Raw genomic sequence first — 12964 nt, 5'->3', positions numbered from 1 at the left:
CTTCTCATTAATGGAAAAAGAAAGGAATGTAGAATAAGCTGTGCACATCAAAATAACGGGGAGCTCACATATTTAGGATGCAATCAATGTTGCATCTCTGTCTATAGTACTCATCAATACTCTGCCAAATGGTAACTACATCCTCCTCTTCCCATTTCAAGTAATACAGTCAGCCCATTTTAATCGTAAACAATTGCTTTGTAATTTAAAGGGATCAATTCCATTACACAGTCACTGTAATTCATTTAAGGTCTGAAGCACAGAGTTGGGCACAAATTTAAGTATTCGATAAGTATTTGTTAAAAGAGTGAAATATGTAAAATTACATAACCTTATCATTAAGAATAATTAAGGACACCTAAAAGTCCTCTGAATTATCTCAGAGACAGTATACTTAGAATCTAAATATAGGTAATCATGATGGCTATTAGTGAAACAAGAAACGGATTCATATTTTAAGCTTTACTTTTTCTTATAGTTTAGAAATGCTTACACTTCCCAAGGCTTGTGTAAACTTTAATTTTACCACTTTTAGTATTTCGTATTATTTTAAACAGGAATAATATCAGAATTGCCACACATCCTAATAGAAATAGGGTAGAGTATGAATAAATAAATCAATATCAGTAACAAAAATCAACAGTATTTTCATTTCTAAATTGGAGGTAGAGTCGGGATAAAATTAAAAGAACTAATGAAAACCCAACAAAGATCTTCACAACAACCAGCTACTACCCACCTTAGTCACTAAGCCAAATATTTCTGGAAGTAAACTATAATGATGCATACAGAAAAGAGGTGAAGAGAGAGGTAAATATAAAGAAATGTTTCTCTTAAAAATAGTTATTTCATTAAGTGAGACAACACTTTGTTTTTTCCTTTTCCTTTTTTGTTTTTTTTTTGGCAGAGTTTTGCTCTTGTTCCCCAGGCTGGAGTGCAATGGCACAATCTTGACTCAAGGCAATCTCTGCCTCCCAGGTTCAAGCAATTCTCCTGCCTCAGCCTCCCGAGTAGCTGGGATTACAGGCATGCACCACTGTGCCCGGCTAATTTTGTATTTTTAGTAGAGATGGGGTTTCTCCATGTTGGTCAGGCTGATGTCGAACTCCTGACCTCAGGTGATCCGCCTGCCTCAGCCTCCCAAAGCGTTGGGATTACAGGCGTGAGCCACCGGGCCCCGGCAGAGACAACAATTTCATGCATAATTTTAGAAATTAAAAAGATATGTTATTGGAGTCCCTTTTAACCATATTAGAATATTTAATTCAACAGATTCAGATTTGAAAAGATGCTTTTAAATTTTTAGTCATAGTTGGACCAAAGTCAACAGATGTTTCTGTCTTTAAGAGAAAAGTAAGAGCAACAGGGGGCTGGAACAAACACATCAGCCTGATTCAGGATGGGCAAGATCTCTGGTTCCCTACATTCACTCAGACCTCAGCTAGCAAAGCTGAGTGCCATTCATGCTGGCCTTGCAGAGCCAGAATAAATTAACACAGTCAGAAAGAGGGATTGGTCTCACAGCATTTCAAAACAGCCCTTCATCTGTCTATGTTTAGGGAAATCAGTGGGAATGGACAGAAGAAGGAATCCATCATGTGTTATAGACTATGAGTTAGTACACTGAGAAAATTACAAACACACATGAAAAATTGAAACTCTACCTGCTCCCTATTTCTGAGTATGAAACATAACCTTTGCTTAAGTTAAAATATGGAAATCCAAGGTATTGCCCATGGTGAGAATAGAAACCTACTGGTTCCTTTTCTAAATTCCTTTAACCTATACTAACAGGTCTAATTTGTCTTTTTGTCCATTTTTCACCTCTTCTCCCTCCAACATATGAACAGATCAAAACACTGCATGACTGCCTCGAGTCTCATTGCTCTTCTCACTGTGTTAATTGATTCCAGCCATTCAAGGTGAGGATAAACAGTATTCTGCTTGGCCAGGATAAACCTGTGAGGGACATACCCATCCTATATCAGATGGCTGCTCTTCTCTGTCAACCAGACAGGCAGTAATTCTGTGAGGACACAAAATAGGGTCATTTAACAAAACAAAGTGATGTGCTTCACTGCCTGAGCAGCCTAAGTCTAGAGAGGGAGGCAGCATATACATCGCTCCACAGCTTCTTTTTTTTTTTTTTGAGACGGAGTCTCGCTCTGTCGCCCAGGCTGGAGTGCAGTGGCACGATCTCGGCTCACTGCAAGCTCCGCCTCCCGGGTTTACGCCATTCTCCTGCCTCAGCCTCCCCAGTAGCTGGGACTACAGGCGCCCGCCACCACGCCCGGGTAATTTTTTGTATTTTCAGTAGAGACGGGGTTTCACTGTGTTAGCCAGGTTAGTCTGTATCTCCTGACCTCGTGATCCGCCCGCCTCGGCCTCCCAAAGTGCTGGGATTACAGGCATGAGAGACCGTGCCCGGCCGCTCCACAGCTTCTTAATAGATTAGTACACCTATTCATGCTAAGATATAAATTCAATTCAATGTTAGGAAGTTGAGAACAGTGATTCTTTTCCAAACCCAGAATCACCATAAAAAAAAAATAGTAACCCAGGGCCTTACTACAAATATTGAATCAACACATCTTAGGGCTCTGATTTGATGAGATGTGGGAGAGACAGAAAATTAGCATTTTAACATGATCTCTGGGTGATTTATAGAGCCTCCTTGCATTAGATAGGAAATTCAGAAACATCTAATTAGTCATTAGGAGATTCAGAAACATCTACATAAACATCTATATAAAGGCAATCAACAAAAATAGTCACAGAAATTTAAAACACAAAAAACATTTTAACATATTTTTATTATATTTTGTAGCTTATACTAACCTAGTAGTAGTTATGGAATACATGATAATTATCTCCTTTTTTTTTTTTTTTTTTTTTTTTTTTTTTGAGACAGAGTCTTACCGCGACACTCGGGCTGGGTAGCTCAGTGCTCGATCTTGGCTCACTGTAACCTCCACCTCTGGGTTCAAGCAATTCTCGTGCCTCAGCCTCCCGAGTAGCTGGGATTACAGGTGCCTGCCACCATGCCCACCTAATTTTTGTATTTTTAATAGAGAAGGGGATTTCACCATGTTGGCCAGAGTTCTCAAACTCCTGACCTCAGGTCAGGTGTTCCACTCACTTAGTAGCCTCCCAAAGTGCTGGGATTACAGGCGATAATTCTCAAATTTAAGCAGCTTGTTACAAGTAGATTACTGGTCTCCACCCCCCAGGATTTCAGATTCAGTCTAAGGTAGGACCTGACAACTTTTCTTTGTAACAGTCCTTAAAAAAAATTCAGTTAAGTGTAATCTATATGCACATAAGTTTGATTATACAAATGAATATGGATAGTACACCTCTAATTCATCAAAGAATTTAAACTCACTGATCACTAAAACAAAATTACATAACATTGTAGTAATACACTGTAATATTTCCTCTACAAATGATTTTTTTTTTTTTTTTTGAGACAGAGTCTCCCGCTGTCACCCAGGCGTGAGTGCAATGGCATGATCTTGGCTCACTGCAACCTCCGTCTCCTGGGTTCAAGCGGTTCTCCTAACTCAGCCTCCCAAGCAGCTGGGATTACAGATGCCTACCATCGTGCCCGGTTCATTTTTGTATTTTTATAGAGATGCGGTTTCGCCATGTTGGCCAGGCTGGTCTTGAACTCCTAAACTCAGATGATCCACCTGCCTTGGCCTCCCAAAGTGCTGGGATTACAGGCGTGAGTCACCGTGCCCAGCTTACAAATGATTTTTAATATTATTACACTATGATAATGACCGTCAGTAGTGCTTCTCTCATCAAAAGCATTCACTCAATATTAGGCTAATAGTCAATACTAATGGTTAATATTTATAATAACAAGGTTTGATGAATATACGTACCTACTCCTTCCAAGGGAATGTAAGTACAACATAAAATAGCCATAGTTGTATAAATTAAAAAAAAAAAAAAGAATGTTGTAGATAGGCAATTTTTACCTGTTTTACTGTGAAAGCTGAAAGCAAAAATTTTAAAGTTTCACCTCTGATTAGAATGGTTGACTCTTCTTTTATTCAAATTCAATGTTGACATTTTTACACTTCATGGTTTTCTTTTCATGTTTTTCAACGTTTGTCCTTACAAACAACTGGTGAAAGCTGTCTGTTTGAACTGTTTAAATGTGAAAGTCAAAAGAGAGTACCGCTTAATCAAATAAAGGTTGAGTATTCCTTCTCTGAAATGTGTGGGACCAGAAGCATTTTGGATTTCAGATTTTTCCAGAGTTTGGAATAGTTGCAAATACATATTTGAGATATCTTGGGAATGGGACCCAAGTCTAAGCATGGAATTCATTTATGTTTCATCAACACCTTATACATACAGACTGAAGGTAATTTTATACAATGTTCTTAACAATTTTGTGCATGAAATAAAGTTTTGACAGTATTTTGACTGCAATCTATAACATGAGGTCAGGTGTGGAATTTTCCTTTTGTGGGAGGATGTTGACACTCCAAAAGTTTTAGATTTTGGAGCATTTCAGATTTCTAATTTTCATGTTAGAGATGCTCAATCTGACATGACACTAGAACTATTTCTTAAGTCTCTGGAGTGAAAGACCAACCCACTCTGTTATTCTATGTTTCCCTAGGAGAGTAGATTCAATGTGTTATATACTTTTTCAGGGCTATTTAATAAATAGACAGAAGCAAATCCCCTAGCAATACTCAAAACTTTTAAGAACTACTTTTTTTTTTTCCTTCCTTAGCAAATAAATAAATAAATAAATAAATAAACAAATATTAGAAATAGAGTAAGGCTTTTCTCTTGCAGTTTTATTTTCACAGTAATACTTTGGCACTTTCCTGGGAATTTGTGTGTACTAACGACGAGCAGGTGCCAATTAGCTAGCTGGATAACTCTCCTGAACACAATTAGCACTTTTTACATTCCTTCATGGAATTCTAGGTGAACTATCAGTCCTGTGTTCATGTGAATTATTAAATTAATCTTCAGAAATTTATTTCAAAATTTCAAAGACTGAATATATTCACTAAAAATTTTGGTAAAATGCAGAAGAGCTCAAATCTGAAACACTCAGATTTTAATGGTACTTTTATTAAGTACCATTAAAACTTTGGATCACATGTAGTAAAAACATGTACTACATAAAATAAAAAGGCATATAGTGAGTAATTAAAAAAAAAATTTTTTTAAGAGAAATTTTTTTTCTTTTCTTTTTTTTTCTTTTTTTTTTTTTTGAGACTGAGTCTCGTGCTCTGTGGCCCAGGCTGGAGTGCAGTGACGTGATGTTGGCTCACTGCAAGCTCTGCCTCCTGGGTTCACGCCATTCTCCTGCTTCAGCCTCCCGAGTAACTGGGACTATAGGCGCCCACAACCACACCCGGCTAATTTATTGTATTTTTAGTAGAGACGGGGTTTCACCGTGTTAGCCAGGATGGTCTCAATCTCCTGACCTCGTGATCCGCCACCTCAGCCTCCCAAAGTGCGGGATTACAGGCGTGAACCACCGCGCCCGGCCAGAAATTTTCAAACATAAACAAAAGCAGGGAAATTAATAAAGATCTAAATTCCAAATCATTTTAACCTGCTTTCAAAAGCAATAGCAATGCATAATGAACATTTCTCAGATCATTATATATGTTTAATAGTCGCACTGTTGACACACGTAGTAAGTGATCTAATAATTGCATACAATTTTAATGGAAAAGTATAAATCAATATATTCAAGAAGACTCTTGTTGATGCATTGTTTTGGGAAAAAGTTCTCATGGAAAAGATTTATCAACACAGAAATAGCAACTGAATTTTTTTTTCTTAATACAGAGGATTGCATCACAGATACATTTAATTTACATAAATTTAAGTAGTTCTTTTATGTTATTACAATACTATAAAATGATACTTTGTAAAGATACTTTTCATTATGTACTACACACTTTGTACAATAATATGTAATAATATCTGTACACCACATAGGAATATATTTTTTAAAATTCAGTATATTTTATGATCTAATGAAGAAGTTTCAAAAATAATTTTGATTATACTAAAATTTAATAGTTGATTTCAGACCCTGACCCCAACATATAATTTAATTCAACTAGGTGATTATTTCAGAAACTCAATTTCTTATGTGAATTCTGTCCTGCAGTTTAAAACTTTCATAAATCTTTTCTGGTTATCTCGTTTTAGTAGTAAAAAAAAAAGCAATAATAATAAAATAAAAGAACTCAAAACCCCTACCTTCATTCACATGTAATAGTCTTCTTGCTCACTGTTAGGTTTAGAAAATTTTAGCTTTTCGGCGCGTGAGGCGTTTTTGCCCGCCACCACTGAGTCGTGCCGAGGCAGAGGCTTGGGTGCATTCAAGATTCGGCTTCACCCGTAACCCACCGCCATGGCCGAGGAAGGCGTTGCTGCTGGAGGTGTAATGGTCATTAATACTGCTTTACCAGAGGTGCTGAAGACCGCCCTCATCCACCATGACCTAGCATGTGGAATTCGCGAAGCTGCCAAAGGATTAGACAAGCACCAAACCCACCTTTGTGTGCTTGCATCCAACTGTGATGAGCCTATGTATGTCAAGTTGGTGGAGGCCCTTTGTGCTGAACACCAAATTAACCTAATTAATGTTGATGACAACAAGAAACTAGAGGAAAGGGTAGGCCTCTGTACAATTGGCAGAGAGGGGAAACCCCAGAAAGTGGTTGGCTGCAGTTGTGTAGTAGTTAAGGACTATGGCAAGGAGTCTCAGGCCAAGGATGTCATCGAAGAGTACTTCAAATGCAAGAAATGAAGAAATAAATCTCTGGCTCACATGCACAAAAGGGAAGGGAAGGGAAGGGGAGGGGAGGGGAGGGGAGGGGAGGGGAGGGGAGGGGAGGGGAGGGGAGGGGAGGGGAGGGGAGGGGAAGGGAGAAAATTTGAGCTTTTCCGTGATTGTAAAACAAGGAACTTGAATTTGTGTCATGGTATTTCAAATTCTTAACTCTAGAACATGATCAGCTAAATCAATAGTCTTGTTCATCCACTGAACTACTTTGCCATGTTCCTGAAAGCTTTTAGTTAAAAATAAATAAATAAAAATAAAAATAAAAAAAATGCTGTCATAGGAATCCAGACCATCTGGCAAGTCAATATATTCATACTTGGGGGAAAATTCAGTGAAGGTTATGAAAAGTAGCAAAATATGCTGCCCCAAAATATGCCACTTGGCATATTGATGATTTTGAACTGAAGACAATTGGAAGCAGATACAAGGCAAGCTCTAAGCAGACTATAAATTTACAAAGGTATCCCTCTCTCCTCTCTATTAGGAAAAATAGAAGTTAATCACCAGAGACAACTTTAAACATTTATCAGCCTGGAGATGGCACCAGAAGAATCCACATAATAAATGTTACTAACTACAGTAGTCTCCTCTTACCCATGGGAAATATGTCCCAAGGCCCCCTAGTGGATGCCTGAAACAACCCATAGCAGCAAATAGTACATATACCACCAGGTTTTTCCCTATACATACACACCTACAACAAAGTTTAATTTATAAATTAGGCACAGTAAGAGATTAACAACAGTAATTTATAATAAAATAGAACAATTATAATAAGATACTGCAATACAAATTATGTGAATACAGTATCTCTTTCTTTCTCTCAAAATATATTGTACCGTACAGTCATCTTTCTGTAGTCACGTGGTATTGGTTCCAAATCTTCCCGGGGATTTTTCTGTGGATGCTTAAGTTCCTGATATAAAATGGCATAGTATTTGCATATAACCTACACACATCCTCCAAAACAGTTTAAATCATTTCTGCATTACTTATAATCCTTAATACAATGTAAATATAATTTAGGCAGTTGTTATACTGTATTGTTTTTTCTAGAAAAATCGTATTATTTATTTATTTACTTTATGTTTCCATTTCCTGATTTTTTTTTTTTTTTTTTGAGACAGAGTTTTGCTCTTTTTGCCCAGGCTGGAGTGCAATGGCGCGATCTTGGCTCACTGCAACCTCCGCCTCCCAGGTTCAAACGATTCTCCTTCCTCAGCCTCCTAAGTAGCTGGGATTATAGGTGCCCACCACCATGCCCTGCTAATTCTTTCATATTTTTAGTAGAGACAGGGTTTCACTGTGTTGGGCAGGCTGGTCTTGAATTCCTGACCTTAGGTGATTCACCTGCCTCAGCCTCCCAAAGTGCTGGGATTACAAGCATAAACCACCATGCCCGGCCCATTTCCTGAATATTTTTGATCTGATGTTGTTTACTCACCTGTTTGCAGACCTCAGTTGACCACAGGTAACTGAAACTGCGGATAGCAAAACTGCAGATAAGGGGGAACTACTGTAGCTCTCATGTTCCATTAGTTTCCCCCATATATCTACCTTCCCACAATTTGCTGCCCTTACAAGCTCAAAGTTCTTTTCCTTTGTTTTGCCACTTCTCTACAAAATCTGTTGTTTTTTGTTTAGATGCTATATAACCCTAAATTTCAATCGCCCCGTTGAGTTACTCATCAGAATTCTCCCATGTGTGTCCATGAAGCACTCCTTACTAAACTGTTTTTCTCTTGTTAATCTGTCTTTTGTCAGTCTAATTTGCTGGGCCCCACCAATGAACCTAAGTCAGAATGGAAAGGGGTTTTTCTCCTTGCCTGCAGTGGTATAAAAATAATTTTTTAAGAAATTACATTATCAAGAATTGTTTAATAAGCACAGTACCTGAAACACATGGCAGTTATTCTTATAGGCCACACTCAATTAAATTTTCAGAATAAAATTTTACTTTTTGGAAAAGTGAGGGCTTCTTTTACTAATGATGTAATAATTTGATGGAAAGAGTTATAAGAATAAAAGGTTGCCGGTGCTTTAGGAGGTTATAATCTGGATTGTTTTGCAATATTATTGCAGCTTGAGACCGAATGAGACAATGGTACTAGGAAAAAGAAAACTCCAGTATAAGATCAATTCTTATTCATTATTTCATATATACCAATACTTGATTTAGTATATTACTAAGGGGTAACTGATCACATAATGCTTTTCTCCACGTTTCATGTTGTCCAGGGCTTAAAAAACCTTTGGTGCCAGTGCAGATGATTGTCAGATTCAAATCTTCTGCTCCAGCTCGGCATTATCCACCTGGACAAATGCAAGCAAACTGTGCTTTTTCTTTCTTCCCTATTCCACCCTGTTCTCTTTTACTGAAGAACAGTTCAGTATGATTGACTTTTATGCTATTTTAAGCATCACTGTAATGAACACCTTATGCATGTCTTTGCACACAAGTATGAGAGTTTCTCTAGGAGGAAAACTTAGAAGTAGATTTCCAATATACAAGGTATGTAAAACATGATATTTTTTAAACACGGTATTTTAAACATGGTATTTTAAAACATGGTAATTATAAGGTAGTAAAACATGGGTTTTAGTAGGTGAGGAGGTTCAGAACGTACTACCCCATAATACAGAGCTCTGACACATTGAATATTTTAAGAAATAGACAAATAGCAAGTGCAGGAAGGTATCTCTGATTTTCTCCTGAAGCATTTCATAAGAATCTCAAATGAGAGCTGCCCTCCATATACCCAGTGGCATTTTTATCTCCAAAGATGGAAGGGCAAGAGGAATCAGAATGAATAGGCTTTGTTAAATTTCCCCCAGTTTACTTCGCTTAACCCATACTTTGCCCTATCACACTTGTTCATAACTTTGCACACTTCATCAAATCTCACATAAAAATACTCAGGTTTAACCTTTTTTTGGGGGGGGTCTTCATTTCCTTAGGAAGGCTCTCATGTCATGTAAAACTTAAATTAAATAAATGTGTATATTTTTCTATTGTTAATGTCTTTGGTTACAGAGTCCCAGCCAAGAATGTAGACAGGTAGAATGAAAATATTGCTTTCCTTCACTGCAGTTTCTGGTGATGAGGATGGCATTGCATTGGCTAGGGCACTCAACGACTCTGGGGCTGTCACTGACTAAGCCAGCAAAGAATTCTTACTGAGTCAGTTTCCTAGATCTCTATCTGCAGAGGCCGGTTGAGAGAGGAAGGTAAGATTTTTTTCCCATCCAGTCCTTTCCAAATTCAGATTAGCAGGAGAAATTTGTAAGAAGTATTCCTTTGAATTGTAACTCTTACAAATTTGGTTCGAAGTACTCATTGATTATTGATCTTTTTCCTCCCAGGGACAGCCATGGCATTCCTATTTGTCTCACTTTGTATCTTGAGAGCTTGGCTTGACTTTACACCTGTCAGGGCACACAGATTGTCAGGCCTGCATCTGCAGGTGGCCAACTGTTAGATAGGGGCCCTGAGATATGAGGATGGCTGAACAGAAATGTGGGCTGCACCCCATTTGCAGCTGGTATCCTGCTGGCATTACTAGCTCGTAGGAGGTTTTGTCTGCATTTGTCATTCTTCTGTCTGTTTTTGGTAATGGCTCTGGATCATGAGGGTGTCTTCTTCTCTGGGGATGCCTCTTGTGTCTGTGATTAGGCTATAAAAGGGCTTACTGATTTTGATTTTGAGTCACATGGAATAGATACCCCTTTGGTTTAAAAAAAAGGCAGGGTGGCAGGGGGCAGTTGCAGTTGGCTCATGCCTGTAATCCCTGCACTTTGGGAGGCTGAGGCAGGAGGATTGTTTGAGCCCAGGAGTTTGAGACCAGTTTAGGCAACACAATGAGATCTTGCTCTCTGAAAAAATAATTAATTAAAGGAAAAGGGTTCATCTCTTCTGGGTCTTTACAGTTAGGGGAAAAAAGGGGATTCAATTGTGCCGGAAAATTTACTGTTTGTCCCATTCAAAACCTGACAATCATATTTCAAAGGTTTTTTTTTTTTTTTGGCCAAAATACTCTACGGTCAGAAATGGGCTTAATTGGAGGTTGATCTTCAGAGCCTGAGAGGAACTATTTTTAAGGCCTTCTCTTCTAATATGGAATTATGCACTTATGAAAGGAGTTATCCAGCTTGCTTTAGGCAGACAGTAAGGGAAGGGTCCCTGGAGAACTTCAATCCACCCCAGAAGAATTTATACCAGATGTTTTTTGCAGATAAAGGAACTTGCACAGGGGTCTTGCCTAAACATGCCCATAGTGGACAATTCCATTCCTTAACATATGTGCGGTAACAGAAATAAATCAATATGGAGGAACTCAGCCTAAGGACCCACATGTGCACTGGAAGGATGGGGTAGAATTCACACCTTAAGCCCTCATATTCAACTGTGAAGGAAGCAACTGGAAACCTGCTTTCAGGACCCTTTTTTGTTTTTTGCTGAGAGCTTTCCTTTTGCTTAATAAATTCTGCTCCACTCACTCTTTGATGACCTTGTGCCTAATTCTTGGTTGTGAGAAAAGAACCCAAATCTGGTTGAGCTAAGGAGGAAAAGCTCCTGCATCACTTAGAGAGAAAGAACATTAGGAAGGCTTTGTGTAATAATTTATTAAAACATTCTAAAGGCATGCAACTCAATCTAGAACATAGGGATTTTTATTTTCATCTTAGTTAGAAATATGTTCTCTGATATGAAGTAGCAAATTCAATATAATGTAATTTGATAGGAAGGTCAGCCTCTTTATTATTCAGGCTGCAACACAGTTTTCTGAAGAGTTTAAAACAACTACCCTTGTCTTACAAATTGAGTCCATTAAAAACAGAAACGCAGCACTAGGAGCAATTCAAAGCCCATCCATCCTTCTTAACAATCCCCAAATCTCTCCTGTTCATATCAAGATGCTTGCAGATACTTTAAAAAGTCAAAACATTGGAAATAGAATTGTCCTGCACTTAGAAAAAAATACCCTAAATCTGTGATCATTGATATGCCCCAAAATGCTCTCAGAGAAACCTTACATCCTTTCTTTGTGCCTTTCAGATATACATATTTGACCCTGTCCTCTCTAGGACCTGAGGGCAATCTATTTGCTATGCAAACTTCCTGGGAGATAACTCTTGCTTCTAAACAACAACAACAACAACAAAAACAGGCTTTTTGAAAACAAAATGCTCCAGTGTCCACCACTTCCAGAAAATTACTTAATAACAATAAACAAAAATCTTAAAAGCCTCCTCCATAAATACGAGTCAACAGGTAACCCTAACTTGTCCCATTTGCCAGAAATACAATTTGGATACAAATGTAAAGTGGAGATAAACCCGTGAGTTTTTACTAATACGTTTACTGAATCATGACTAAAATTTTAAAACAAAACTCTAAGATCTCTGTTTGAAGCTGTCTGTATGGCTATGTATACTTAGGTTTACTTGTATATGTATATGTACTGTATACATGACAGTTTTCTACCTCTGAATAGTGTTACCAAATTAATTTATAAAATTCTATAATGGTTTATTCAAATTGGCTTAGAGATAAATGAACACTTACATAAAATAAATATTCCTAAAACCCCAGGAAATACAGAAACTAACCTAAATGCTTTCATGTTCACATGACTTGGATAAATTGTTGATATAAAAGATTAGTTTAACATGGTTGGTTTCATAAAAATAGCTATGTATTCTAAGTTATCAGCATTATGTATAATATGAGCATACATTTTTATTCTACTGGATTTAGTAGCCAAATAAGGTTAAAAATAGTTAAGAGGGAAATAAGTTAAAACGTTGGTTAGCTTTGTTTGGTATTATAATATGTCTGCCTAAAAACAGTTTCAAAAATGTTTATGGTAACTTGAAACCTTAGAATTATGTTAAATTATACATATGTATGTATGTATATATATATAGTGTGTATATATACACTATATATACACATAGTCCACATATGTATATATATGTGTGTGTATATATATATGTAGAGTGTGCGTGTGTTCAAAATTTCCAAATAGGATAAAATGCTGAAACATTCATTACTGAACATAAGTTAAATCTATGTATTTTTGGCATCTTGTTTTTATATGTTATAAAGAAACGAAATAT

The 12964-nt window shown here is 37.3% G+C and overlaps 2 protein-coding genes across 51 annotated transcripts in view; one reads left to right on the top strand and one right to left on the bottom strand.

Moving 5' to 3' along the window:
• The window catches only part of ADGRL3 (adhesion G protein-coupled receptor L3), an 873550-nt gene that overhangs the window by 299186 nt on the left and 561400 nt on the right, over positions 1 to 12964 (bottom strand). The gene's annotated exons all lie outside the window — the stretch shown is intronic.
• LOC126954299 (40S ribosomal protein S12-like) lies at positions 6410 to 6830 on the top strand. The gene has a single exon (XM_050789857.1). The coding sequence runs from the start codon at positions 6410 to 6412 to the stop codon at positions 6806 to 6808; it is 399 nt and encodes a 132-aa protein (XP_050645814.1). The 3' UTR covers positions 6809 to 6830.

This window comes from Macaca thibetana, chromosome 5, assembly GCF_024542745.1.
Source record: "Macaca thibetana thibetana isolate TM-01 chromosome 5, ASM2454274v1, whole genome shotgun sequence".
In the NCBI taxonomy this organism is placed as follows: Eukaryota; Metazoa; Chordata; class Mammalia; order Primates; family Cercopithecidae; genus Macaca; species Macaca thibetana.
The sequence above is the reverse complement of the archived record's forward strand: the minus strand, read 5'-3'. Positions and strand labels throughout refer to the sequence as shown.

What these genes read in the sequence shown, in the direction of transcription:
- LOC126954299 (XM_050789857.1), top strand. Translation starts at nt 6,410, where the DNA reads ATGGCCGAGGAAGGCGTTGCTGCTGGAGGTGTAATGGTCATTAATACT.